Source organism: Eriocheir sinensis, chromosome 39 (assembly GCF_024679095.1).
Source record: "Eriocheir sinensis breed Jianghai 21 chromosome 39, ASM2467909v1, whole genome shotgun sequence".
Lineage (NCBI taxonomy): Eukaryota > Metazoa > Arthropoda > Malacostraca > Decapoda > Varunidae > Eriocheir > Eriocheir sinensis.
Window position 1 is genome coordinate 14,842,427 of NC_066547.1, and position 27,157 is coordinate 14,869,583.

The 27,157-nt window shown below is 46.3% G+C and overlaps 1 protein-coding gene across 2 annotated transcripts in view; it reads right to left on the bottom strand.

Moving 5' to 3' along the window:
* The window catches only part of LOC127009054 (uncharacterized), a 161,605-nt gene that overhangs the window by 64,342 nt on the left and 70,106 nt on the right, over positions 1 to 27,157 (bottom strand). For both annotated transcript variants that reach the window (XM_050881752.1, XM_050881751.1), the window contains one exon: positions 19,519 to 20,819. In XM_050881752.1, the coding sequence (XP_050737709.1) occupies positions 19,519 to 20,806 (1,288 nt within the window). In that variant the 5' untranslated portion in view covers positions 20,807 to 20,819. The remainder of the gene's footprint in view (positions 1 to 19,518; positions 20,820 to 27,157) is intronic.

Consider the following 27,157-nt stretch of genomic DNA (forward strand, 5'->3'; position numbering starts at 1 on the left):
AGTTTTCAATATTAGTGGTTCTCTCCTTCCGTCGTATTGTTCCCCACCCTTCGTCATTACCCTCACACCGCATCCAACACCACTACCATCACCATCACAACCTTTGCAGCATCACCGCCAATATTACCATCCCCAGTTCTCATCCATTAACGACCTTTAGTTAGTCTCCTTCCGCCGTAACAAATAACGAGAATAATAGCTCTCCCTTCCTCCCTCTCTCGGCCCTTCCAGCCCCCTTCTGAGTGTGGCGCCAAGGAGGGTCGTTGTGGTGGCGCCAGAGATCCTCGTGAAGGGGGTGAGTCAATGCAGGGGCGGGTGAGTCAAGGGGGCGAGGGAGAGTCAGCTGCCACACACCCTTTGACTCCCACGGTGGTGTCTGCTGCGGGGTGGTGAGTCACGCTTTTTCCTCTCTATAGTTTCCACTCTAATCGTCTGTCTTTCATCCTTGCCTGTTCTGCCTGCTGTCTTTGCGGGATGTTGTGCCGGTAACTACTTTTCCACACAGTGCTACGCGTGTTTTCCGCCTCCATTGCGCTCATTCCTTTCGTCTTATACGTGTAATTGTGCCGTTAGATACGTCATTAGTTCCGAGTGACCTGCATCCTCAAATGTACTGATCTGCTTTTTCCAGCCATCATTCTCTCTCTCTCTCTCTCTCTCTCTCTCTCTCTCTCTCTCTCTCTCTCTCTCTCTCTCTCTCTCTCTCTCTCTCTCTCTCTCTCTCTCTCTCTCTCTCTCTCTTTAAATGCAGTTTTTTTCCAGCTTCAAGACTTCTCTCCATACGTTCTAATTGGCTTTCTTAATGCATCAATGATTCTGTTACTGTTAAGTCAGGTTTCAGCCTCAGATCATTTTTGCAAATTCAACTACTTCAGTTTTCAAGAAATTATTATGTTAAGAACAAATACATCAACATGTGTGCGTGATTCCGGCAGCGCCCATTTAACATTCGTACAGATCTGTGTTTGTGGCATTGCTCAACATAACAGTACCAACTACTTAATTTTTTTTTCAAGAATTCATCAATGTGAGAAAAAGTATGTCATCATGTAATAAATTTCGGCAGCATCCATCTAACACGCCATTAACCTGTGTTCGCCTCGTTGCACAACATAACATTACCAACTACTTTACTTTTTTCAATAATTTATCAAGACAAGAAGAAAAAGTATGTCAACATGTGCGAAACTCGGGTAATCTCCCATCTTATACACTCGCCATAAATCGGTGTTCGCCTCATTGCAGAACAAGAATTTCTCAAGGTAAGAACAGATATGTCAACCGGTGCGAGATTCCGTCAATGTCTCAATCTAACACTGGCCTAGAGTCCGCCTTTGCTTCATTGCACAACATTCATCCCACGTCTGCGGATCCCGTTCACCCGTCTCTGCGGCCGCTCGTCCTCCAGAGTGAGTTATTGCCGCCATCTCGTCCTCGGCGGTGGGATCTTGCCGACATCTCGTTCTGCTTCTCCAGGCCGCGTGACCTCAGCAACATCCGCAGCCCCTCGCGTGAAGCATTGCCTAGACGTGGCCAGTAACGTAACGCCTTTTACAAAACCTCCAAGGAACCCGGATTCCCCACAACGAAACCCCCAAGGAACACGGCTACTCTACATCGAAACTTCACTGGAACAAAACTTCTCCACAACGAAACCAAACAGGAAAGCGGCTCTAGAACAACAAAACCGGTGCCCGAGAGAAAGCTACAGTTGCCTTCAATTGATGTACTGTTGTTTGTAATCAGCGCGGCGCGTAACGGTGCGCTGCTCTTCGCTTGTAATCTCTTGACAGCAGAAAATATGTTTCCAAAGCATTACGGCTCATCCGCGCTTGCCTTGGAAAAGTCATATTCATAATAATAAATTTAATGAGTAGTTAAAATCCTCTTACGAATTTTGTGATGAGATAATTTTTATTGAATCGAATTATGCTACTATTTTTCAGTGTTTCCATGTCAAGATATAATCTAGTACCAGGAAGAAATAATTCCCTTGGTTTGAGTAAAGTGTACAACCAATGTGCCGCACACTGTTATTTGGCATTCTAATAAACTTTCAGAGGAAAATTCTTATTAGCGAGTTAAGGATCATGCGATTAATTTTACCACTCACCAAGTAACTCATAAAAGGTGTACAACGACTTTACAAGGAAATGCATGTAACAAAGTTAACTGCAGACAGTTCCGTTACATTTCATTTTGACGAAGGAGAAGCGAGCTAAAAAAAAAAAGGTGGACAAAACAAGTCCAACCCGTCCATGACCCTCCGAGGCGAATCAGAAACTAATAAACAACCCGAACGTGCCCAGAGGACGCGGCGGGGAGCGGTGATTCAGTGCCAGCCAATTAGCAGCGAGGGTTGCATGTCTCCGGAAATCCCTGGCCAATCAAAACACGATTAAACAACCTCCTCGGCCTCCCCCTCGCCTCCTTCAGTGTCATTCCCGAGCTCCTCATTACTTGGTCCGGTGGTCTTATTTACCTTCTTTATGGGTCATTAAGGTGATAGTTGTGGCCTTGTTGTCCACGTTATCGACCATTCTGGCGCTCGGGACAAGATACAAAACACTGCAGCCAAGAAATCTAGTTTAGTCTGGGGTTGAATGTTTAGTTCTGTAAGACTGGTGGCGATGGTGATGGTGGTGGTGTTGTAGTAGTAGTAGTAGTAAAGTAGTAGTAAAGTAGTAGTAGCAGTAGTAGAAATAATAGAAGTCGTGACAACAGTAAAGACTAATGGTATGCAACGTGTCCTCCACCTCCACCTGGTCCTAATTAAAGTCAGGGGTCAGAAATACCTCGTGAATCCTCCTAAGGCGCCACTGGGGGCCGTGGACGGTAAGTGGCTTGGGGGCTGAGAGAGGAAGAGCAGGATGGGACGAGGAAATTAGAGGAAAGAGGAAGGGGGTGAATGGGACTTGGTGTAGCCAGGGAAGGGTTTGAGGAGATGAGACGGGAAAAGGCAGGGTGAGCAGGTACAGTGACGGAGGTATATGGTGAGCAAGGTATGGTGAATAGGACATGGTGTGGGCTGTGAATGATTTGAGATGCGACAGGTAAAGGTAAGGCGAGTAAGGTATGGTGATGGAGTGATAAAGTGAGAAAAGGTTATGAGAGAGGTTGAGCGGGGAATGATTTTAAGATGAAGCTGATATATAAAGTTAAAACGCAGTCAAAAATATATATGTAGAGAAGTGAGGGTGAATAAAATTTGGTCTTGGAGAGATAAGGAGGCGAGAAAAGGTTATGAGAGAGGTTGAGAGGGGAACGATTAAGCTGAGATATAAAAGGTAAAAGGTCAACCAGTAGTGACGAATATGTATGCAGAGAAGTGAAGGCGAGTTGAACTTGATGGAGAGATATGAAGGGGCTTAGGGAAGGCTGGGTGAAGGGTTTAGAGGGGAATGATAACCTGAGATATAGAAAGAAGTTAGGCAACCAAGAGTAAGGAATATAAGCAGATAAAGTGACGGTGAGTATAATTTGAAGGCTGAGCGAAGAGTTAAGATGGGAATGATTAGACAGAAGGGAAAGGAAGCCAGTTTAAAGGACAATATGGGTTTGGTAAAGGGTCAATTACACTGGGCAAATTTTCCGTGGATCTTCAGTCAAACCACGATTTCCGCTGGCGTGGGTATCATATTTGCGTGGTTTTCTGACGTGCCCACGATCTTCCAAAGCTACGGTAGATTTCACTGAAGGACGACGGTACTACTCACCATCTTCATCAGCAGCAATAACAAGAAACAATTGAGAACCAAGCTAGCGAAAATCGTGGTTTGACTGAAGATCCACGGAAAATTTGCCCAGTGTAATAACCCCTTAAGAGAGACAACCTGGTGACGGCGGGGAGCTGGAGTGAGTCAGGAGTGGGACTGCTCTAAACCAACACAATAACAACAGGTTTGGGGGTGCAGCGGCGCCCTTCTAGACCGGAGAGGAAGCTGCCGGCATGACCTAAGTAAACACCGTACTCTTGGAGCTAAAAAAAAAAAGTTGCTGAAAATTTAATTACTGACGAACCTGAACTTATTATACTGCCTTTAATGATCAGTGTTAAAATTACTGAGTTGGTTTACACGTCCTTATTCTACGTTGTTGATTGACAGTTCCCACGGCGTTTGTCTTTTTTTTCTTTTAACACAATCCTGCCTCTCCACTTCATCACAGTATAACGCCCGGCTCTTCGCATTTTGCCCTTTAGTTTGGGCATGTCAGTATTGCTTTCCTGGCCGTAAACGTTGAATGTCTTTGCGATTTGTTTTTTACCACGCGTCTAGAGCCCTCCGAGTTGTAGGGGGAGGAAGGGGAATAGGGTAGTTGTAGAGAGATTAAGGGGAAGGTATGCGGGCTCTGTAGCTTGTGTCCTGGTGGTTAAGTGTGTAAGTGTATAAGAAGTTTGTAAGGGAGTGTTTCTATTATAATTTTACTCTTGTTATTGTTACTACTACTACTATGTCTACTACTACTACTACTACTGTTACTAATACTACTACTACTAATTCAAGACCCGTTCTACAGCTGATCACCGGCTCACAAGCACCTCCCTGCACAGGCCCAGCATCTCCCTGCAGTCCGTGGGAGCAATTGCAACACTACAGGAGGTTGCAACACTCCCGCTCCAGCCACTTACTCGCCTGGATGACCCGCGCGACACACACACACACACACACACACACACACACACACACACACACACACACGGGGTTATCACAGTGTACATCAAAGTTAAAGCTACAATACGATATACAAAGATGCTCCTTCTTCTCCTCCTCCTCCTGCTCCTCCTCCTCCTCTTCCTCCTCCTCCTCCTCCTGCTTCCCTCCTATTCCTCTTCTTCTTCATTTTACTTATTATTTTTCTTCTTCTTTTCCTTCTACCCTACCTCCTCCTACTACTACTACTACTACTACTACTATTACTATTACTATTACTACTCCTACTACTACTACTACTACTACTACTACCCCCTCTCCTCCTCCTCCTATTCCTCCTCTTCTTAACTCTCAAATTAATTATTCTCACAATTGATAAAATTTTCAGTTGCGAATCTGGACACATAAATGCGGATGTGGGAAGAAATGATGGAGGAAAACTGTCCCGAGAAATTAATAAGAAAAGGAATTATTGATCGGCAAGTGGTAGTTTTCTTCATTTTATATAGGAAGAAATATGTACTGCGTGACGTGAAGGCTAATCACTGGCGATGACAACTCTTTCTCGTATCCGGAGTTGGCTTCCTTCGCCTGTCTTGTCTTGCATTGTCAGCATGATCATTATTATTCTATTTTCGACATTTTCATTTCGCATCTCATCTTTTTGGCCAAGTTGTTCACCCAAGCGGAATGCGGCTGTCTGATTGTTCGTTTTTTGACACTTCCTCTGCGGTTTCGGTTCCGACAGTATACGTGTAGAAGTAGAAGTAGTAGTAGTAGTAGTAGTAGTAGTAGCAGCAATTATAATGAAAAATAATCATATAAAAACAACAGGAAAAGTAGAAACATCACCTACAGTAATACTTTCATCATCAACAACAACAACAAAACACACACACACACACACACACACACACACACACACACACACACACTTCCCTTCCTCGTCTCTGCTCCAGCGGTTGGCAGACACAAGCGGACCTCAGCTTCTCAGGACGAGGCGTGACGGACGGCGTGAGTGTGAGGAGAGCGTGCTGAGGCGTGCGAGTGAGTGTGTGTGAGGAAGTGTGAGTGAGTGATGAGGGTTGTCAGAAGGAGTATGAGAGAGTGGAAGGACTTGTGACGAGAGCAAGAGAAGTTAAATTTAGATGTAAAGGATATGAGATTATATACGAAGAGAGTAAAAATTACGTTATGGATATGAGCGTGCAAATGTATGACAAATTTGTGAGTGTAAGGGTTATGTGGGGTTACGACTGGAGTAAGGGGAGTAGGGAAGTTATGAATTGAATAGGGGAAGGTATGCGTGTTATACAGATTGCGTTCTGAAGGTAAGCTTGTGTGAAAGTGTATGAGGAGTTTGTGAGGGAGTGTGAAGGTCATATAAGGGAGAATGAAGGAAGTGAGGAAGTATAAGTTAATTGTGAAGGATGTGAGGTAAGCATATGAAGGTTCTATAGCTTGCGTTCTGGGGGTTAGCAAGTGCATGAAACGTTTGTAAGAAGTGTGAGGGTTCTATAAGGGAACATGGAGGAGGTTAAGGAGTTGTAGCAGGTGTAAGGGAAGGAGAGTTAGGTGTGAAGGATATATGGCAAGGTATGAGGGTCCTTTAGGTTGCGCTCTGGGTGTTAGAAAGTGAATGAAACGTTTGTAAGGGAGTATGAGGGTTATATAAGGGACTATTCTTTTTTTATATTACAGTAAAGGAAGCAGCTCGAGGGTAAACTTAACACAAAGAAAAAAAATAACTGGTCCTATATAAAATAAAAAAGAATAGAATGGCTCCAAAAGAGGTCAACTTCGGACGGTGTATGAGGAAGTGAATGGGGTGTGACGGGACCAAGGGGAGGAGGGTTTGCCGCTGCGTTCATGCCTGCACCTCCTCCACCTTATCACGGCTCCACACACGCTTATATTCACCTTTTTCACCCATTTCAAACCACTAATACATACTCGAAGTCAAAATGTTCCTATTCCATACCTCTCCCGTCAAATTGAACTCCATATTCACACTGGAGGGATTGTTAACTACGATTTCAGTCACCATTCTCGATGTATTGTTTAAGTATGAAGGATATGAGTTAAGGTATGATGGTTCGGGTGCAAGGCGGGTAAAGTGCCGTGGGTGCCTAATCAGTGTCATGCAACTCACAGCCACACCTATACCCATATCCTTGACCCCGGCTCTCTCTTTCCTCTTGCCCCATCGTCTTCTCCTCCCTCTCAATGCCTCATCCTCGCTCTCTCCATGCCCCATCTTCGCCTCCTCCCTCTCCATGCCCCATCCTCGTCTCCTCCCTCTTAACCTCCTTTTTATCCCCTCGCTGTTTTGCATCCTCTGCCACGCCCTTTTCCTTTTCCTGCTCCTCCTCTTCTTCATTTGTTTTTTTATCTCCCTGACCGTTATTTTCTTTCTTTCAGTCCTTCTCCTACTCTTCTTCTTCTTCCTGCTCCTCCCTGCTCCTCCTCCTCCTCCTCTTCTCTCTCATCACTTCCTCTTCCTCTTCGCCTGCTCTACGTGATCCGCTACTGTTTCTCTATTCACACCGTTACCTCCGTGGTCATTACTCCCTCCCTTGCATACCCTTACCCCCTCCACCCTTCTCTCTCTCTCTCTCTCTCTCTCTCTCTCTCTCTCTCTCTCTCTCGAATACTCGGAAATCTCACATGGTTTCTCCCTAAACAAGACGATACAATGTTGTGAAAATGCTCGTCTGAATGTAGGCTAATGTTGCTCCTTATCTCCCTTCCTCGAGGCACTGAAGAGGGATGATCAGTGCACGTCATCTCCTCGCATTACTGAAGATTACGATAATGCGGTCACCGGGAAATGCGGAGCGAGGTACTGAGGGAGTGAAGGAAACTAGGCGGCGGAGGAGAATGGAAGCAAAAGAAGGGAAATGGAACGAAAGGGGAAGAAAAGGAGGCAGGGATGAATGACGGAAAGTTAAGAGAAAAAGAAAAGAAGGGAAGGTGGGGTAAGCGAAGAAGGGAAAGAGAGAGGAAGCAAAAAAAATGAGTCGGATGGAAAAGAAGTGAAGGAAGGCGAGGTTGTATGAAGGAAGGATAGGAAAGAGATGTTCTGAGGAAGGGAGTGGATAAATGATTGTGTGAAAGAGGAGCAAAAGAAGGGAGTTGGAATAAAAAAAAGAAGTGAAGGGGGGCAGTGATGAATGAAGGGAGTATCGGAGAGAGGGGGTTCGGGGAAGGGAGGAAGGGAGAGGTAAGCGAGGGAGAGAATAAAGGACGAAGCAGAAGAGGAAGCTGGAATTAAAAAAAGAATTAAAAAGAATCGAAGAGAGGAAGATATGAATGAAGGGATAATAGAAGAGAGATGGTTTGAGGAAGGAAGGGAGGGAGGGGTGAAGCGAGGGAGGGAGGGAGGGAGGGGAGAAACGAAGGAGGAAGGGAGGGAGGGAGGGAAGTAGGCAGAGCTATATAAGTATGCAGAAGGTGCGGTAAAAGAGTCGCCTAATGAATGAGGTCAGGAGAAAATAAGGGACATGAGAGAGAGAGAGAGAGAGAGAGAGAGAGAGAGAGAGAGAGATTAAGGGCAGAATGGATACAAAAGAGGGGTGTGCGGTGGGGTGGGGGAAGGACGGGAAGGGACCAAGGGAACCAACCATTTGCACTGCTCGGGGCAATCATCTGGCCGAGGGAAGGAAGGAATAATGCTGAGAACACGTTAGACCCAGAAAGAAACCACCATTAACGGGCGCCTCCTATTATCGTTACTATATGAATTCTCGCTTCTCTTTTCTTACTTCCCTTCTTTTATTTACTTCGTTCTTCCTCGGTTCAAAGTGTGGCCTCTGTTTCCATGCCAACCGTTGTCATGCCTCCCTCCCTCCCTCCTTGCTATTACTGCTCCTGCTGTTGGTATACTTCTGTTAAGAAAGCAATGACTACTATTGCTACTACTACTACTACTACTACTACTACAAAAATTACTACTATTACTATCGCTACTACTACAACTACTACTACTACTACTACCAAAATCCTCTCCACACCAACACACACACAAAATGATCAAACACGCCCCAGCACTTGGTCATGGGTGTGAGGGACGAGGGGGCGGCAAGACCCACCCCTCCCTTCCCCCTCACCCCCTGACACACCACGAGGGGGGAAGAGGGCGTGATTCAGGGAGCTGTCGGGCTGGTGTCTGTCAGTGTCTGTCGGGGCGTCGGGGCTGTGAGGGATATCTGACCGGCAGACAAGCCCACCAGCCCACCCACCCACGGCAAGACCCCACCAGGCCAGCCCCTCACGGCACCCCACCAGCCCACCCACCCACGGCAAGACCCACCAGGCCATCCACCCACGGCAAGACCCCACTAGACCACCACTCAGCTGCTGGTTACGGTCGGCAGAATGACTGAAGTATCGCCTTTTTCTTTTATTTTTATTCTTCTTTTTCCTGTTTGTCTACTTTCCTTCTCCTTATCATCAACATTACTGATATTCTTACCTACCGTGCTTTTCAACATCAGTATCATGGTTTCTTCATTTTCCTATTTTACTTCTTTCTTTCATCATCAACACTATCCGCATGTTATTTTCTACAGTGCTTTTCAACATCGGCATCGCTATCATCACAATACAACTCAATATAATTATTCTTATCATTCTTTTCTTCCTTTTATTTCCATCTTTTTTCAGCTTACCTCTTTATGTTTATCTTGATCGTTATTCTTATTTTTATTATTTTCTTTCTTTTTAACTTCTTTATCTTATTTCTTCATTTTCTTCCGGCTTCTTCCTGTTCGTGTAGGTATGGCAGGACAAGGTAGGAAGGGGCAAGGTTGAAGGGAGGGATGGAACTTGAATAGTTGAGAAAAAAATAAAGTGGCTAGGGGAGGAAGGGACAGAGGGAGGAAGGCGGAAAGGTAGGCAGGTGAATGTTGATGGTGAATGTGAGTTGGGTTGTGTAAATAAGATGTAAAAATATCTGCTAAACGTGAGAGTAATATGTATTCTCTCTCTCTCTCTCTCTCTCTCTCTCTCTCTCTCTCTCTCTCTCTCTCTCTCTCTCTCTCTCTCTCTCTTTCTCTCTCTCTCTCTCTCTAATTAAGTGATGGAAACCGCCCCCTCAAGAATAAATGCTAAAAGAACAGAGTGACAGAGAAGTGTGTGTGTGTGTGTGTGTGTGTGTGTGTGTGTGTATGTGTAGAGGGGTCATGGCTACTGAAGTTTTGAAGGTTAAGAGGGAGGGAGGAAAGGAGTGAAGGTGAGGGAAGGAAGAGAGGGCAGGAAAGGGGTAGGTAGGTAGGTAGGTAGGTAGGTAAGTAGAGAGGGAGGGATGGAGGCAGATGATGTGGATTGTGGTGGGCAGTTGGTGGGTGTGGGTGCATTGGTCCGTGAATTAGTGAGGACAAGTGGATGGGAGGATTGGTGGGTGGGATGATTGAAGCGGAGATACAAGTAGATAGTAGGAGTTGGTGGGAGAGGAAGGAGCGTACAAGGAATAGTCGACGCATGCAGGATAATTAATACAGGAGGGAAGTATGAAGATAAGGGAACGAAAGAAAACGTGAGGTAAAGAAGGGGTCATCAAAATAGGGTTAGAATATAGGAAGTTCAGACAAGCTCATAAAAGGTAAAGGATCGACACAAAGAGTAAGAGAAGGGAAAGGCAGAAAGTAGGGAATTAAGGAATGCGACGGAAGTGCAGGTGAACACGGAATATAAGGTAATAACGTTAATGAATGCAAGATGCTAATGATAATGGGAAAACTGGTACAAGTTTGGAGAAAAGCTAAATGGGAATGGATAAGGGCGATCAGTGGATTCAGGGCAGTAAGGAAGAGGTTTGAGGGATGAAAGGAAAGGACCAGTTCCATAGTAAGTAGTGAGTGACGAGAAAATAAGAAAAAAAGTAAGTCTCGATAGGACACGTAATAATAGGTTTAAGTTGGATAAATTTTGATTCAGCAAAGACATAGGCAAGACCTGGTTTACTAATAGAGTGGTGAATGAATAGAACAGGGACAAGAAAATAATAAAAAAAGTAAGTCTTGGTATAGGACACGTAATAATGGGTTTAAGTTGGATAAATTTAGATTCAGCAAAGACATAGGCAAGAACTGGTTTACTAATAGAGTGGTGAATGAGTAGAACAGGGACAAGAAAAAAAAAAAAGTAAGTCTTGGTATAGGACATGTAATAATTGGTTTAAGTTGGATAAATTTAGATTCAGCAAAGACATAGGCAAGACCTGGTTTACTAATAGAGTGGTGAATGAGTAAAACAGACTAGGCATTCATGTGGTGAGTGGCAACACGATATATACCTTCAAGAAAAGGTTAGATAAGTTCATGGGTAGTGAGATTAGGTTGGCTAAGGTTTACAGGGGCTGCCTTGTATAAGTCTACCGGCTTCTTGCAGAGTCCTTATGTTTTTATGAATGAAAGGATTAAGAACGAACGGAATAAGTCAAGGGGAAGGGGGGACGGGCAAGGAAACTGTGGGAAGGCAAGTTTTACTCCACTAGTAAGTAGGAGAATGGTGGCGAGAAACTAACGAGATAAAAGATATAAGTTGTATAAATGTCTGAACGGAGTAAAGGGATTAAGAACGAACGGATGGAGTCAAGGAAGTGGGGCAGGGGGGAAGGGAACCAGGAGAAGATAGGTTCACTCCAGCAGAAAATGGAGTAATGGTGTCAAGAAACTAACGAGAGAAAACATAAAATTGGGCAGGAAGAAAGGTTGATGATGGAGTGGAGGGAGTCAAGGCAGGGGGACAGGGTGATAGGGACTAGAAAAAAGGTAAAGTTTACTCCCTCAGCAAATAATGGCGACAAGAAACTAACGAGAGAAGCAGGATGAAAGTACGGATGGAAAGAAGGCTCTAAGATGGAACAGGAGGAGCCAATGGAGGCGGATAGAGGCGAGGGGAGCTAAAGGGAGGTAAAGTCCACTCCCATAATAGGTAGAGGAATGGGGGCAAGAAACTAACGAGAGAAAACATATGAGTAAATGTATGGACAGAGAGAACGATTTAAGATGGAATGGGAGGAGGCAAGGCAGTGGGGAAGGGGACTAAAAGAACTAGGGGAATATAAGGTTCACTCCCCAGTCTTTAGAGCAATGGGGAAAAGAAACTAACGAGAGGAAAGATATGATAAGATAAATAAAACTACGGACAGGAAGAAAGGTTTAGGATGGAATGGAAGGAGGAGGCAAGAGGAGGAGGAGAAGGCAGGGGGGCACGGGGTAAGAGAACTAGGGGAAGGTAAGGTTCGCTCCCCAGCTAGCAGAGGAATGGGAACAAGAAACTGACAAGAGAAAACATATAATAAGCGTATAGAAAGGAAGGTTCATGTTGGAATGGCAGGGGTCAAGGCAGGGGGGCAGGGGAGGGAAGGGAACCAGGGGAAAAAAAAGTTTACTACCCCAGTACGTAAGGAATGCGGACAAGAAACTGATGAATGAACAGATATGATAAGGTAGGTCAGGCACATTTCCTCAATAACTAGAGAAAAGGAAGGTAAGAATTCAATGAAGGAAAAGATGAAATAAGTGGAATGAAAGTATTGACAGAAGGAAAGGATGGAATGGGAGTGGAGATAGAAGAGAAAAGAAGGAAAATATAGGAAAAGTAAGGAAAGGTGAGTACATTTCCGCAATAACTAGAGAAAAGGAAGGTAAGAATTCAATGAAAGAAAAGATGAAATAAGTGGAATGAAAGAATTGACAGAAGGAAAGGATGGAATAGGAGCTGAAATAGAAGAGAAAAGAAGGAAAATAAAGGAAAGATAAGACACACTCCCACCATAAGAAGACAAATATGGGACAAGGAAAAAAAAAGATAGTGCAGACGGGGAGGACTTATTAAAGGGTAGAGGGAGGGGTCAGGGGAGGGTCCAGGGTGCGGGGGGTGAGGGGACGGTATGGTTCAGTCACGCACTAAACGTACCCATCGTTACCTATGAACTTTGGGACCGGCGAGGGAAGGGACGGCCGATGCTATCCAGGACGCGGCGCCTAACGACCTGACGCAACGAGTGAGGGATTACGAGGGAAAGGTTGTGGATGAGGAGGAGGAGGAGGCAAGTATGAGGAAAAGGGAAGAACAGAAAAGGAAGTATGGCCAGGAGGAGGAGGAGGAAGTTGGACTAAAATCATGGCGCCGCAACTGGACTGGTCATATGGCGCATGCAGGAGGAGGAGGAGGAGGAGGAGGAGGATAAAGAGCCAAATATGAGAAGGGGAGGAAAGAAAAATATAAGGCAAAGAGACGCAGGAGGAAAGAGGAGAGGAGGAGAGGAGGAGGAGAAGGAAGAGGACAGAGAAGTGCTGTCCAGTGAGACCATTAGGGCAAGGACTCGAGGGGGAGGACAAGACCATGTTACACAGATAAGTAAGTGGCCGGGAGAGGGATAAGGAGAGGGGGAGGAGGAGTGGGAGAGAGGGAGGGAGGGAGAGTGCATCTAAGTGAGTGAAGGGTGTGGGTATGGGCTGCTGGGTGAGGGTAAAGGGTAAGGGGCAATAGATCACCTGTAATGGGGGTCGTTCTTCATGTTCTTGAGGACGGAATGAGCATCTAAGGGCCGAGGAAGGACGTGTGGGAGACGGACAGTGGTGAGGGAGGGCTTGCAGGCTGGCGGTGGGCGTGAGAGGAGAGTAGATGAGGAAAGAGAAGTATTGGTAAGGGATGACAGGCAAGAAGTGGTATGGAAGGAGAGGAGAGGCGTGGAAGGAGAGTAATGTATTGGTAAGAAATGACAGGGAAGAAATGGTATGGAAGGTGAGGAAAGGCGTAGGAGGAGCAAGTAGTGGAGAGGGAGGTATTGGTAAGGGTTGATAGGGAAGGGCTGATATGAGATGAGAGGAGGTGGTAGGGGTGTGAGGTTACTCGTGGGAAAAGAAGAGCGGCACTGTCAGAAAATGAGGAGACGTAAGGACTGGTATGGGAGGAGAAGAAGAGTTGGCAGTGGTGAGAACAAGAAGTTACTCGTGGGAAAAAAGAAAGGCACTGTCAGAAAAAGGAGAGTGAGGCAAGGGAGGGAGAATTAGGAGAAAACATACAATTAGCAGGGAATGAGGAACAAGGACTGGTACGGCAGGAGATGAGAGTGGAAGAGAAAATCTGCAATTAGTGGAAGAGCGACAAGACTCTTTTGGAAGGTGATGACGGGGATGGCAAATGTGGGAGAGGTTGCTAATAAACACAAACAGGTACTGACAGGGAAGGAGTGAGAGAAAAATAAATAAAAATGTACTGTTGATTATAATTCGAGGAGCTGTGTCGATTGCTGGTAATAGGAGGAGGAGGAGGAGGAGGAGGAGGAGGTTGGGTCAGGAGCCTGCATGGGACTTGAAGGTATTGACTAAGATATAAGCGGGTTTCTGGGAGTGACTGGACGAACAGGTATATTTGTTTGTTTGTTGGTTTGTAAGGAAGTTGTTGTTGTTGTTCGTGAAGGTGTATTTATTCCTGTATGTGTTCTTGCTCTCGTTAGTGTAGCTACCGCTTTTCTCGCATTTACTGTTATGTTTGTTCTTAATAGTTTTGGTGGTGGTGGTGGTGGTGGTGGTGCTAGTGGTGGTGGTGGTTGTGGTGGTGGTGGTTGTGATAAAAAAAAGGTGGTGATGGTGGTGGTATGGTAGACGTAACAACAACAACAACAAAAATCAACGTTAACAACATATATAAGTATCATATTGAGGTGGCGGGGACGAATATTAAAATGAACAAACAAACAAATCGATATAGCGGAGCACGAGGCGACACTTTGGTAACCTAACACTTTGTAGCTCAGTGTGTCGGGCTCTGGGTCAAGAATTCTAGGCTAAGCGAGGACAGGTTGGGGGGCGGGTAGACTAAAGTTGGTCAGGGGAGCCGGGCGAGTGGTGGGGCAGGTGACGGGCGGAACCTGTACTCGGATTCTCAAACATATCAGAGGGTCGTATTACAAGACATTTCGGCGCCCAAGAACACATATTTGACAAGGCTTTCGTTGGAGTTGTGGGCATTTCCAGGAGTAGTTTTATGACCCTGGTGGTAGTTTGACCCTTCTTCTGTACCGTGAACCTAAAGAAACACTCATTAGACCCCGATTGATCCCCTCTTTGACCTTTAGAAATAGGTGATGTGAGATGGCAAAGTGTCTTGTAATACCAACCATCGTCCCTTAGTCGGCCTGTTTGTGAAGCCTCTCGTAGAAGTTGTTGGGATGACCATGGACAGTTTTGTGATGCCGGTGATAGTTTTACACTGCTTCTGCATCTTGAACGGAAAAAAAAGCCCATGAAAACCCGGTCAATCTTCTCTGTAGCCTTGGGAATATGTTGCAATGAGAGCCCGATGCGGTTTTTTTTTTATATGAATATGGACCCCGAACTGGTTGCTGTCCCTTTCCCTGACCCACGCGACGCACGTGATGGCGGCGGCGGCTCAATAACTGGCCGTGACGCAATCAAAGGCCTAACATACACCTACTGTAGAAAACAACACTATCTAGCCACACATAAGAACAAGAACATGCAGAAATGAGACACACACACACACACACACACACACACACACACACACACACACACACACACACACACACACACACACAGCTGAACGAAAACAAAGTGTAAATAGACTACGATTTTTTTTAAGTACAGAACAACAGCAACGAAAAATTAATACAAGATAAAAAAAAGTAAATACACTATCAATTCTAAACTGCCATAAGCCCCGCAGAGAGCACAGGAAAAGATACAGTAAGCAATGAGCAAAAAATAGTGAAGATAAAACTGAATCAACGAAGAAAGAGGAGGAGAGGAAGAAGAGACGAAAGCAAATACAACACAAACACGCACACTCTCCCACAGCAACCCTCCCTGACCAATGGCGTGGCCGGAACCTTCTGACGTCATCCGCGGCCAGGCCCAAAGTATTCTCCCCTCGGCGGGCATCGGCGAGGCATCGATCCCCGGCAGGAGTGTGCATGGCGCCGCCCGGGCCTGATCAATAACACAAACAACACTTCGGGGGGGGGAACTCACTGGCCGGGCCCTTGAAGACACTTGGAGGAGGCGAAACGAAGCTTGTTGGACGGGCACACGAGGGAAAATTTTAATCTTTCTCTCTTTTGTAATGTTTCCTTCTTGAGTTTCCTCGTGGTGGAACGTTCCTGATGATGCTGTTTAGTCATCCCATTATAAGGCTACGAAAAAATGTTGAGAGCATTAACAAACGGGGAAAAATTATACTTGTAATACATTGTCCACGTATGGATTTCCATGAGCAATGAGAGGAAGATATATCAAACTGTTAAATAATTACTATGTTGACAGTTTTGTACTACTCATGTGGCAGTCAAATTAAAATTTTTAATACTGTTACACAATTTTTTTATTATCTTCTTTAGTTTTCGAATCACCTGTTCGCTTGGGCTGTCGCGACGATGTTGCAAAAACTCCTGGACGATGCCTTTCCTAAACCTCCTCCTGCACACGTCTATTGTCCTTCTTCCTCCTTCTCCTCCTCCTCCTCCTTCTTCTCCCCTTATCCTCTTCCTACTTCCCCTCATCCCCTCCTCCTTAATCTGCTCCTCTGAGCATACATTCTTATGTCCAGCATCTGTTTACCTACATGAGTCTCTTTTTGTCCTCTCCGTATCCTTTCCAGCACACACATGTATATATCTTTTTATTTCGTCGCATGTCGCATTACTTTCATCACATATATTGACTTGTATCTTTACATATCGTTCAAGAGAGGATCACACCTCAGACACAGCAGGCTAGCGGTTTCAGTGAGGAAATCGGGAACAGATGGACCGACACATGTTTCCCGGTTTTACATGTTTCTCTCTTGTTTCAAAAGGCGGAGAACAGCAGTCAGTCGGAACACAGCAGCTGCAACGCCAGATTGTGTACGTAAACAGCTGACGGCGTGAGCGCGTGCATGTGTCATTCACCATGGCCTAATCGAACGCTACGCTCCCATACCCTCCCGGAAAGAGTTTGAAGCTCAAGTGAAGGATCTCTGGGTACGGCTGGAACCTCACATTACACCCACACCCACCCACACACTCTCAAAAGGAGGAACACAACTCACAACTGACAGCCTGCCCCTATTCATTGCTGGGTGGACAGAAGGAACGGATTAACTAGGGCAGCCCATCCGTATCCTCTCAGTCCGGAAATGGAACCTGGGACCTCTCGATTGTGAGCCGACTATATAACAGAACTGTGTGTGTGTGTGTGTGTGTGTGTGTGTGTCGGGCTTATATACGTATTATCGCTGGTTCGGTGTATGTATAATTAACGGTACTGTAACAACATGTGCCGGTGACGACGTAACGTGTGAGGCGGTGGCGGGAAGGGAAGGGAAGGAAAGGGAAGGGGAGTGAAGGGAGGGGAGGGGAGGGGAGGGTAGTGAAGGGAGGGAAGGGAAGGGAAGGGAAGGTGAGGGAAGGAAGGGGAGGGGAGGGGAGGGTAGTGAAGGGAAGGGAAGGGAAGGGAAGGGAAGGTGAGGGAAGGAAGGGGAGGGGAGGGGAGGGGAGGGGAGGGAAGGGAAGGGAAGGGAAGGGAAGGGAGGTGCATGTGCCGTCATTACCAGCCAGCCTTTACGGTGCATGGAGCCGCAAGGTCACTCGGCGCACTCCTTCGTCACAATTATGTAAAAATATATACAACTTTACTCTTTCTTTCCCGTTACAGGAGTAGGTGGACATATGCGTACTTTATTGTATGGAGTATGGATCTCACGTGTGGGGGGCTCCACTCACACAGCTCTCTTGGACAGTGGAGTCTAAGGCTCTTCGTCTCGTCAGCTCCCCTCCTCTTACTGACAGTCTTCTACCTCTCAAATTCCGCCGCCGTGTTGCATCTCTTTCTGTCTTCTGTCGATATGTTCATGTTGGCTGCTCTTCTGAACTTGCTAACTGCATGCCTCCCCCCCTCCCGCGGCCCCGCTGCACACGACTTTCTACCCAAGCTCAGCCCTATACTGTCCAAACCCCTTGTGCAAGAGTTAACCAGCATCTCCATTTTTTCATCCCCTTCACTGGTAAACTCTGGAACAGTCTTCCTTTGTCTGTACTTCCTCCTGCCTATGACTTGACCTCTTTCAAGAGGACTGTATCAAGACTCCTCAACATCCGAAATTGACCTCTCTTTTGGCCAATCTACACTTTTCGCCTTGTGAGAGCAACAGTTAACGCTTTTTTTTTACATTTTCTTTTTTTGCCCTTGAGCTGCTCTCTCTGATGTAAAAAAAAATCTTTTCTATCCGGGGTCTGTTTTTATCTTTACTCTTTGTCGTCTTTTCGCAACCTTTCCTTCTCTCAATTGTCAAATTGAATGTTGCCTTGACGGTAACCTTCCTTCCAGTATTTTTTTTGCGTGTGAATAATTGACGTTACTTTGCATTATATACTTTCAATGGCGTTATTTTATGGTTCAACGGGTTCTACTTAGCAACTTATCTTTTATTTTTCCATAGCAAAATAAATTATTTTATACAATTTTCCCTCATAAACTGAAAGCCTTCAGTATCTATGACTCTTTAATTTAGTTCTGAGCTCCGTCACTGTTTCTTTCACGCCCCAGTGTCGTCAGCACAGCAGCAATCAGCGCGCCGATACACACACATAGCGATGCAACCGTGAAAAAAACACCCTCCAAAAAACTTGCTCAACATCTATTTTCACAGGTGAGGATGACGTTCAGGTTGTAAGCCCCAAAAAGAAAGAAGTTTACGGCGATGCTCCGCAAAAACAAATACACCAGATAATTCAACTTCCTTAGTCTCGGAGAAAAATACGAAAAGAGAAGGTAAAGCGTAAATAAAACTGGACTTCTGCATTGCAACGCAAGAGAAAAGGAAACAGAGGCAGGAATGAGAACGTTAAGAGAAGCCGCCTTTCCCGCTGCGCCTCACGCCCCACACACAACCTGCACACCGTTAGCCGCCGCGGGATGACACGAGCAGCCACGGAGACCCGCCCTCCGCTGGGAGGAGACCTTCCCGCCCCTATGTCACGTCCCACAAACACCACCACATCCTCTTCCCACTCCCTCGTCCCGCGAGGTGACTGGCGACGCGGCGGGGCACCGGAGGGTCTCTTTGCCTTCCCTTGGGAGCGGCTGTGCAGGGGAAACTAAGGCACCCAAGAGCGGTCTGAGAGCAGCTCGAGGCTCGGAAAATCTCTTCACAATTTTGCACACAACGATAAGACCACGCTGTCTCTCTATATTTTGTCACATCTTACTTTTATGAAAGTTTTGTGTCACTGATTTCATTGGCCACTAAGAGCCTGCGTGATGAAACATAGCATAAATAAATGAAAAGACATAAATAAATAAACAGATACATAAAGGAATAAAATAAACAAATGAATAAACAAATACAATAAAAAATATATACACATACGAATTGTGCAGCTGATGCGTGCGATAATTACAGCAACGCCCAAAACTTGCGCTGCGTACTGACCCACCCAGACGGAAGACGCACACGTGGGGATTAAAGCCTAAAGAAGCGTCGTGATAATGTCTGCATTCTCCTCTTTGGCGCTCACCTTTGTCCCGCCGGTCAAACCGAGACCCACACGCTCGGGGGCATCTCTTCCTCGTCGTGGTCGGAAAACTGAATGAGACGAACAATGTTAACGGAACATTCAGTTATAATTTATGATGGCAGCGTTTACTAGGGCGATGTCACTCGTGCCTCAGTAGTGCCGGGCGGAAACACGACAGTTTATCAAGTCGTCTAGGCGCCAGGCTGTTGATGTGGCACGGAATGTGGTTAAGAGTAGGCCAGGGGGGGGGGGGGCACTTGACAACACGTGGGTCCATCATAACAATAACCAAAGGAAAATGCAACTTGTAAACAAAGTTTCAAGGCTAACACTTACCTTTCTTAGAGAAGTTGGGGAACTTCCACCTCTTCTCCATCTTCTCTCGCACGCTGCCGATTTTCTCTCTGAGGGCGCGGCCCCGCCCGCCTGAAGGCCGCCGGGAAAACACTTCCTTAAAGTCCATTGACTCACACTTGACTAGTCGCCCCTTGCTCTTCGGGGAGTTGTCCCCGGAGTTTTTGCTGCCTCTAAGGGAGCTGTTGCCCTTCGTTGACAGCCCGAGACCCGAGTCCTCGTGGGTGGGCGGCGAGCGGGGGCGGGAGTGGCCGTAGTTCCCGGCGTTAGGCTCACACGAGGAGTCCGAGGCGGAGATGGTGAGGCCAGAGTCAGGGGAGGCCGTGCCGTCCTGGCCCCCAGGGCGGATGAGTGTCTCCACGTCCAGGTTGAGGGCGGATAGTACTCGTCGGTGGCCCGCCCGCACCCGCTCGTACTCGTCCATCACCTCCTCCACCAGGGAGCGCCGCGACCACGAGCCCCGCCAGTTGTCGGGAATCTCTTCATAAATGTTCTCCGAGGCGAGGGAGCCGCCGTAGCTGTCACAGTCGTCCATCGCCGCTTGGGCGCGGATCACGTCAGCCGGGGAAAAAATGCCTTCGCCAGCATAGGAATAAACACCCTCCTCCTCTTGCTGCTGCCGATGCCATCGTTGCTGATCTTGTAGCTGTTGTTGTTTCCGGTATTGTTCCTGGTGCTGCTGACGCACTAGGAGCGGGTTCATGGCAGCGAAAGGCCGTGGTAGGTGAGGAGGGTCACGTGAGCCCATCACCACGAAGCAGGTCCCGTCCTCCTGCGTGGCGGGTGCGCCGCGCGGCTTGTGGGGGCAGGGCATGTCTGGGGAGTTGGGGCGCAGAAAGCAGGGGTCTTCATCCCACCTGCCCGCCGGGGGCGGCGGCGGTGGCTCCCGCAGGCCCAGATGTGGAAGGGAGGTGTGGGCGTGCGGGTGGAAATGGAGTCGCCGGGGCGGCGGCGGCGGGAGGAGTGGTGGGTACGGTGGGAAGGTGTGGTGGTGATGGTGGTGGCGGCGGGGGGAGGGCCTCCAGTAGCCTGATCCTTGAGGGAGGGAGAGAGGCCCCGAAAAGGGCTGCCCACCCGCCATGTGCAGCATCGGGCCGCGGGGCGGCAGGGAAACAGGCCCGGAGGCGGCAGGCAGTGGCGCACGGAAGTCATGGAAGTGGTGAGTCTGTGTGTGGTGGGCAGGGGCGGGGTGGCTGGGGCGGGGCCGGGGCGGGGGCGTGGCGTAGCGGGCAGAGTAGATGGCGAGCTCCGGCCCTGGCTCGTGCTCCATCACAACATCACACCTGCGGAGGAAACAAGCGTCAGCACCCGCCCAGGAAACACTTGCTGCTCTATTATTAGTGTTGTGTTACACTGCGAGCGCAGCATTCCCCTCCCCTAAACACACACACACACACACACACACACACATACTCGGTGCTCCAAAGTGTAACGGCGAGTGCACTTGGCTCAACACAAAAGGTCCCAGATTCGATTCCCTGGCGGAGTGGAGATCTCCTTCAATCCGTGTCCCTGTCCACCCAGCAGTGGGTGGGTATTGGGTGTCAGGTGGGGGTTATGTCAAGTCTCCAGGGTGTGTACGGGTCTGATGCGAGGTTCAAGCCGTCTCCAAGCTCTTTCGGGGAGAGTACTTACTGGCGTTTTTTATAGTCCGGCACTTGGTCAGACCATGGTGAATGACACTCACCGTGTGGGGCTACAAGCAGTCACTCAAGGGACGGTGCTGTAACCATTCGGGGCGACAACCCTGATCACACTGCCAAGAGTCTCAGTGACACCAAAACAAGTAGGAAGAAAGCACAAAGGCGGCTCCACCTATAAAGGCGTTCCCGCCGCGACACCAAGAACATACAGTTACCGAAGACGCCTGGAACAATGGCCTCTACACGCCCTAAACAGTGACCGCAATAACCTCTCGGGAAAACAATGGCCCTGGGAGGCTGCCACTCCCCAAGACTCCCTACGACCCTTCTCCGCACCCAGGAGGCCCCAAAGGACAACCATCGCCTCCTATACTCTTGTTTCTCGCAATGTAATCAGTAACCACAAATATAAGAAAAAATACACAAGAAAAAAATAAGTGAAAAGAAAAACACGAAGATGCTTGTATTGGGCTAAAGGTGGGAGAAAGTGATGGAAATGGATAGGAAGGGATAGAATGGCGAAGGGAAAGTTAAAAGGGAAAGGGGGAGGTTGTGGTTAGGCTATGCAGAAAAGGAAACACGAGTCAGAAGGAGTTATTAGATGCTGCAACATTGATTCTCTCTCTCTCTCTCTCTCTCTCTCTCTCTCTCTCTCTCTCTCTCTCTCTCTCTCTCTCATCACCATCACCCCTCACCCACACCTTTCCATTTCTAATCATCTTAATCCGATACCATGGACCTTTTAACTCCCTCCCATCTCTTTCCCTCCTTACCTTACCACTCAGTTTACCTCCCTCCCTCTTAAAGCTGTCCCTGATGTGGCTGATAGTCCTAATTTTTCGCCTGTTGTTAAGTGTGTCCCTAGTTCGAATCCATCCCACCCCCCTTTCCTTCCGTCTTTTTTTTTTTAATCATGGGAATAGTATGCAAAGGAAGTGGGTTAGTGGAGAAGGTACAGGAAAAGGAGAGATAGTGGAGGAGTATAGTTGTATGGTCTCTCTCTCTCTCTCTCTCTCTCTCTCTCTCTCTCTCTCTCTCTCTCTCTCTCTCTCTCTCTCTCTCTCTCTCTCTCGTCATCCATTATTCAACTTTCGGTCCCGGGCGGTGAAAACGACGATAAGGTAAAGACTCGAAAACGCCTGAAAAAAGGGAAAGTGAGGCCGCCCATTGTGGGTGTTGAAGGACAAAGGAAGGTCAGCGAGGGAACTTTGAGGCTGTGTGTGTGTGTGTGTGTGTGTCCTACTGTGATGGGAGGAAGCGGCTGGGGCGGCGGTAGTGATGGGGGTAGTGGTGGTGGTAAAGATGGTGATGATGGTGGTGATGGACATGATGGTGATGGAAGTAGTAGTTTGTGTAAAGGTGGTGATATAGATGGCGTTGATGGTGATGGAGATGATGGTGATCGTGGTAGTAATGAGAGTATAGTGGTTGCGATGCTGATAGTGATGAAGATGCTGGTGATGGTGATGGAAATGAAGGTGTTGGTGGTGACGGAGGTGGGGGTGACAACTAGTGATGGTGATGTAGATGGAGGTGATGGTGATAGTGATGATGGTTGTGGTGTTTCCTCCCCATATACCTTTCATCCCCTTTTCTACCCATCTTTATGCCAGTCCTTTTCTCTTCCTCTCTTCCACATTCTTCACCTTTCCCACGTGTGATGTAATATGGTAATGGTGGTGATGGTGGTGACCGTGATGATGGCGCGGGAAGGAATGGGCTTGGAGGGGGGGGGGGGTGATGGTGGTGGTGGTGATGGTGGGGGGGGGGGGGGGGGGAAGGTGTCTTGTGGTGGTGGAATCTATTTATACCTCAATCTTCTTTCTCCCTTCTTTTATCCTCCCTTCCTCCTACCCCAATCTTCTTCCTCCCTTCTTTTATCCTCCCTCCCTCCCACCTTCTCACCTGCCTCCCATCTTTCCTTTCCCTAATGCCCCAGATTCTTCTACCTTCCCTTCCTCCCCTCCTCCCTTCCTCTCTTCTTCCTCCCTTCCTCCCTGTCCTTCCACCATTCTTCCTTCTCTTCCTCCCTCCCGAATGTCCGTTACACCACTACTAAAATTATCCTCCATTCCTTTTTCTTTTTTTTTTCGCTTCATCTTCCCTCACCTTTCCTCCCTTCTTCCTCCTTCCCGTGTTTCTTCCTCATTCCTTTACCCTCCCTCCTCCCCCTGACCCTCACATTCCAGTTAATAGTTGTGTTGTTATTGTGTTCTTAGCGTTCCTGTATTTCTTGGTATCTCTAGAATCTAATCCCATGTCTACCTCGCCATTTTTTTGTCTCATTCTATACATTTTTTTCCCTACAATTTTGCTTTTCTCTCTCTCTCTTTCTCTTATCTATCGTTTAATGCTTTCTTTCTCTCCTTCCATCCTTATTTTCTTTCTCTATTCATTCTTCATTTATTTATTTCCTTTGCTCTGTATACATCAAATTTCCTTACCTTCTCTATTATCTTTTTCACTTTTACCAACCTTCTCCCATTTTCTTCGGGATGTATTTATCGATTTTCCTTGCCTTCTCTTTTCTCTTTCGCCTTTTTGCTATTTTCCTTTCCTTTCTTTCGATCCGTATTTAATTTCCTCATTTTCTTTATTCTCTTTTTCACTTTTATCATCCTTCTTCCATTTCCTTCGGGGTGTATCTAATTTTCTTACCCTATTTATGACCTTTCTCACTTTTACTGTCCTTGCCCCATTTCCCACTATCTGTATTCCTCTATTTTCCTAACCTTCTCCATTGTATTTCTCCAATTTACCATCCTTCACATTTTCTTTGGTCCGTGTCTATCTATTTTTCTTACCCTATTTACGACCTTTCTAACTTTTATTGTCTTTGCCCCATTTCCTTCGATTTGTATTCCTCTATTTTCCTAACCTCCTTCACTGTATTTCTCCAATTACCATTCTTCTGACATTACCCTCTATCTGTGTTCCTCTATTTTCCTAACCTCCTTCATTGTATTTCTCCAATTACCATTCTTCTAACATTTCCCTCTATCTGTATTCCTCTATTTTCCTAACCTCCTTCATTGTATTTCTCCAATTACCATTCTTCTAACATTTCCCTCTATCTGTATTCCTCTATTTTCCTAACTTTCTTCATTGTATTTCTCCAATTACCATTCTTCTAACATTTCCCTCTATCTGTATTCCTCTATTTTCCTAACCTCCTTCATTGTATTTCTCCAATTACCATTCTTCTAACATTACCCTCTATCTGTATTCCTCTATTTTCCTAACCTTCTTCGTTCCATTTCTTCAATTAACCATTCTTCTTACATTTCCTTCGGTCCGTGTCTATCTATTTCTCTTACTTTATTTATTCTCTGTTTTCCTATTTTTACCACCTGTACCATCCTCCTTCCTCCCCTCCTTTCCTACCTCTGTACCCTACTGGTCTACCTTTCCTCTTCTTCACGATGTATATTTGCCATGCCTTTTCTTCCTTTTCCCTCCAGTTACGGCCACTGCTTCCGTCGGCATCCATCCTGTTATATAGATCTTTCACGACCTCCTCCCTCCCTCCAGTACACTTTCCCTCCCTCCCTCCCTCCCTTCATTCCACTTTCCCTCCACCCTCCCTCCCTCCATTACACTTTCCCTCCCTTCCTCCCACCCTCTCCCTCTCCTTCCCATCCTCTCCCTCAAACGGACACCCAAGGCTCCTCACATTCTTTTGGAGGAGAGAAAGGAAGACAGAGAAGGAATAAGAAGATAGATAGATAAATAGTGAAAAAAATAGAATAAAGGAAGAAACGAAGAAATCAGTGAATGAATGAATGAAAGTGAGAGAAAAAAGGAAGGAAGGAAGGAAGGCAATTAGGCAGACAGGCCGGCAGGGAGGAAGGAAGGAAGTAATGAAGTACTGAAGGAAGGATGGATGGGTAGCTGAAAGGAAGAAAGTGAGGGAGGAAATAGAGGAAAGAAGGAGAGAGGGAAAGGGGGAAGGAGGGAGACAGGACGGAACCACGAAATAATGACAGACATAGAATTAGACAAGATGATATTTATCAGCTAATAGAACTTGAAGAGAATTAATAATCATAATCCGCGATAGGAGAAAGGAAGGCAGGATAAAAAAAAGAACATAATGAAACCAAGTCAAGGAAGGAAGATGCCAGAAAGAATCACGAGATAAGAAATAAAAAAAAAACAGTGAGGCTATTCGAGGAGGAAGAGGATAAAGAACACAATGAATAAAACATGAGCGAAATTAATAACGATGGGAAATGAAGATAAGGCGAGGACAAAAAGGGAACGTGAGTGGCGATAATGGAGGAGATAAGGAAGAGAAACTGGAAGAGAGGAAATCTAATCACCGGAGTCCTGGAATGAAGGAAGATGCAGAGATAGCGACGAGGGAAAGGCTGGTGGGACGAGCCGAAGGAAGGGTTGCGAGGAGGAGGAGGAGGAGGAGGAGGAAAGGAAACATGGAAATGCAGGCAACAGAAAGCCTATTGGCTCATTACGAGGTTGCCCGCTTTGGTGATTTAATGAAGACAAATGCATGAACACCGAAAGAGGATAAAGTGGACCAAACAGAGAAAATAATCGAAACAATAAAGGACAGACCGAGGGAAAAAACTAGAAAGGACGGCGGGGTGGGCGTGATGCGTCGGGAAGGGGAATAAAGTCTCGAGATAAAGTGGAGAAAACAAATGCTTGAGGAAGGCGGAGGGAGGCAGAATGGCGGCCGAGAAGAGAAAGAGAGGCGGGAGGGGGATGGCCCGGCAGGATTATCGGGTTTTAAGATTAATCGCCTTGTCATACGGTCAGACCCCAAACAGGGCCGCCCCAGCCTGCCTCCACAAGCCCCAAGCGGTCAGCTCAGTCTGATACCTGACCCTGACACCTGTGGCTAAAAATAGTCCTTCAGCGGCCGAAGACAGGTTTAGGTGGACGAAGAAAAGCTAAACAGATTAATTATTTATTCTCGCCTTGAGCGGTGAACACCGAGAACTGGAACCTGAGAGCAATATACTAAAAATATAGAAAAGTAGAACACCTCGGGATTGTGCTAAAAACAGCGTCAGTTTGTGAAGAAAAGATGAACGAATTATTTTTTAATTCTCCTTTTGAGAGAAGAGTAATGAAAACTGTGGAATTGGAGAGTAATCCAGTTTAAGAGATTTTGAGTATATCAATATTAAGATGAGGCTGGTAAATATACGATGATGTAAAGTCAAAAGGATTAATTACTTATGCTTGTCTTTAGCGAAGGGGGAGCTGAAAGCTAAGATCAACATCGCTCAATACGTTATACACTTGAAAACACTGTGATTAGGCTGATAAAAGGACGACGAAAGAAATGGAACTGATTCATTATTCATTCACCGCTACAGTGAAACCAAATGAATACAGCTTAAAGACCTAAAAGACTGAATAAAAAAGTCTCAACTACACACAGACGTAAAATTTGTAAAGAAAAGTGGAACATATTATTTATCGTTCTCACCTAGAGCGAAGGTTAATAGGAACAAGGAGGAATTTCAAACCAATGTACATGAAAGAGATTAAAGTTGAAAATACTGGGATTATGTTATCATCATATCTTCCAGTTTTTGGTTAGGTTATAGACAAACGGTAAAATGTGACGAATAGTGGAAAGGATTAGTTATGTTTTTATGTTTTTCCTATTAAGATCAAAGGGTACACAAAACTTGGTGGAAGTAGAGCAAAATGGTTAGACGCAAGTTACAGAGAAGACAACAAAGGGATTATGTTAATAAGTGGATACGTAAAAGCAGAGATATTCAATTATTTTCATCAAGAGTGAAGGCTACATGAAACTAGGTGAAATATAAGAACAATGAATTCGAATAAGTTAGAATAAAAAAAAGTGGAATTCAGACAGTGATCCAACGAGAAAAGGATCACCTTCATCATTCATTATCGGCTGGAGCAAAGGGCACTAAAATTTTTTGGGGAGAGGGAGGTTGGAGTCTGATCTCACTACCTATATTTAAAGTAGATTA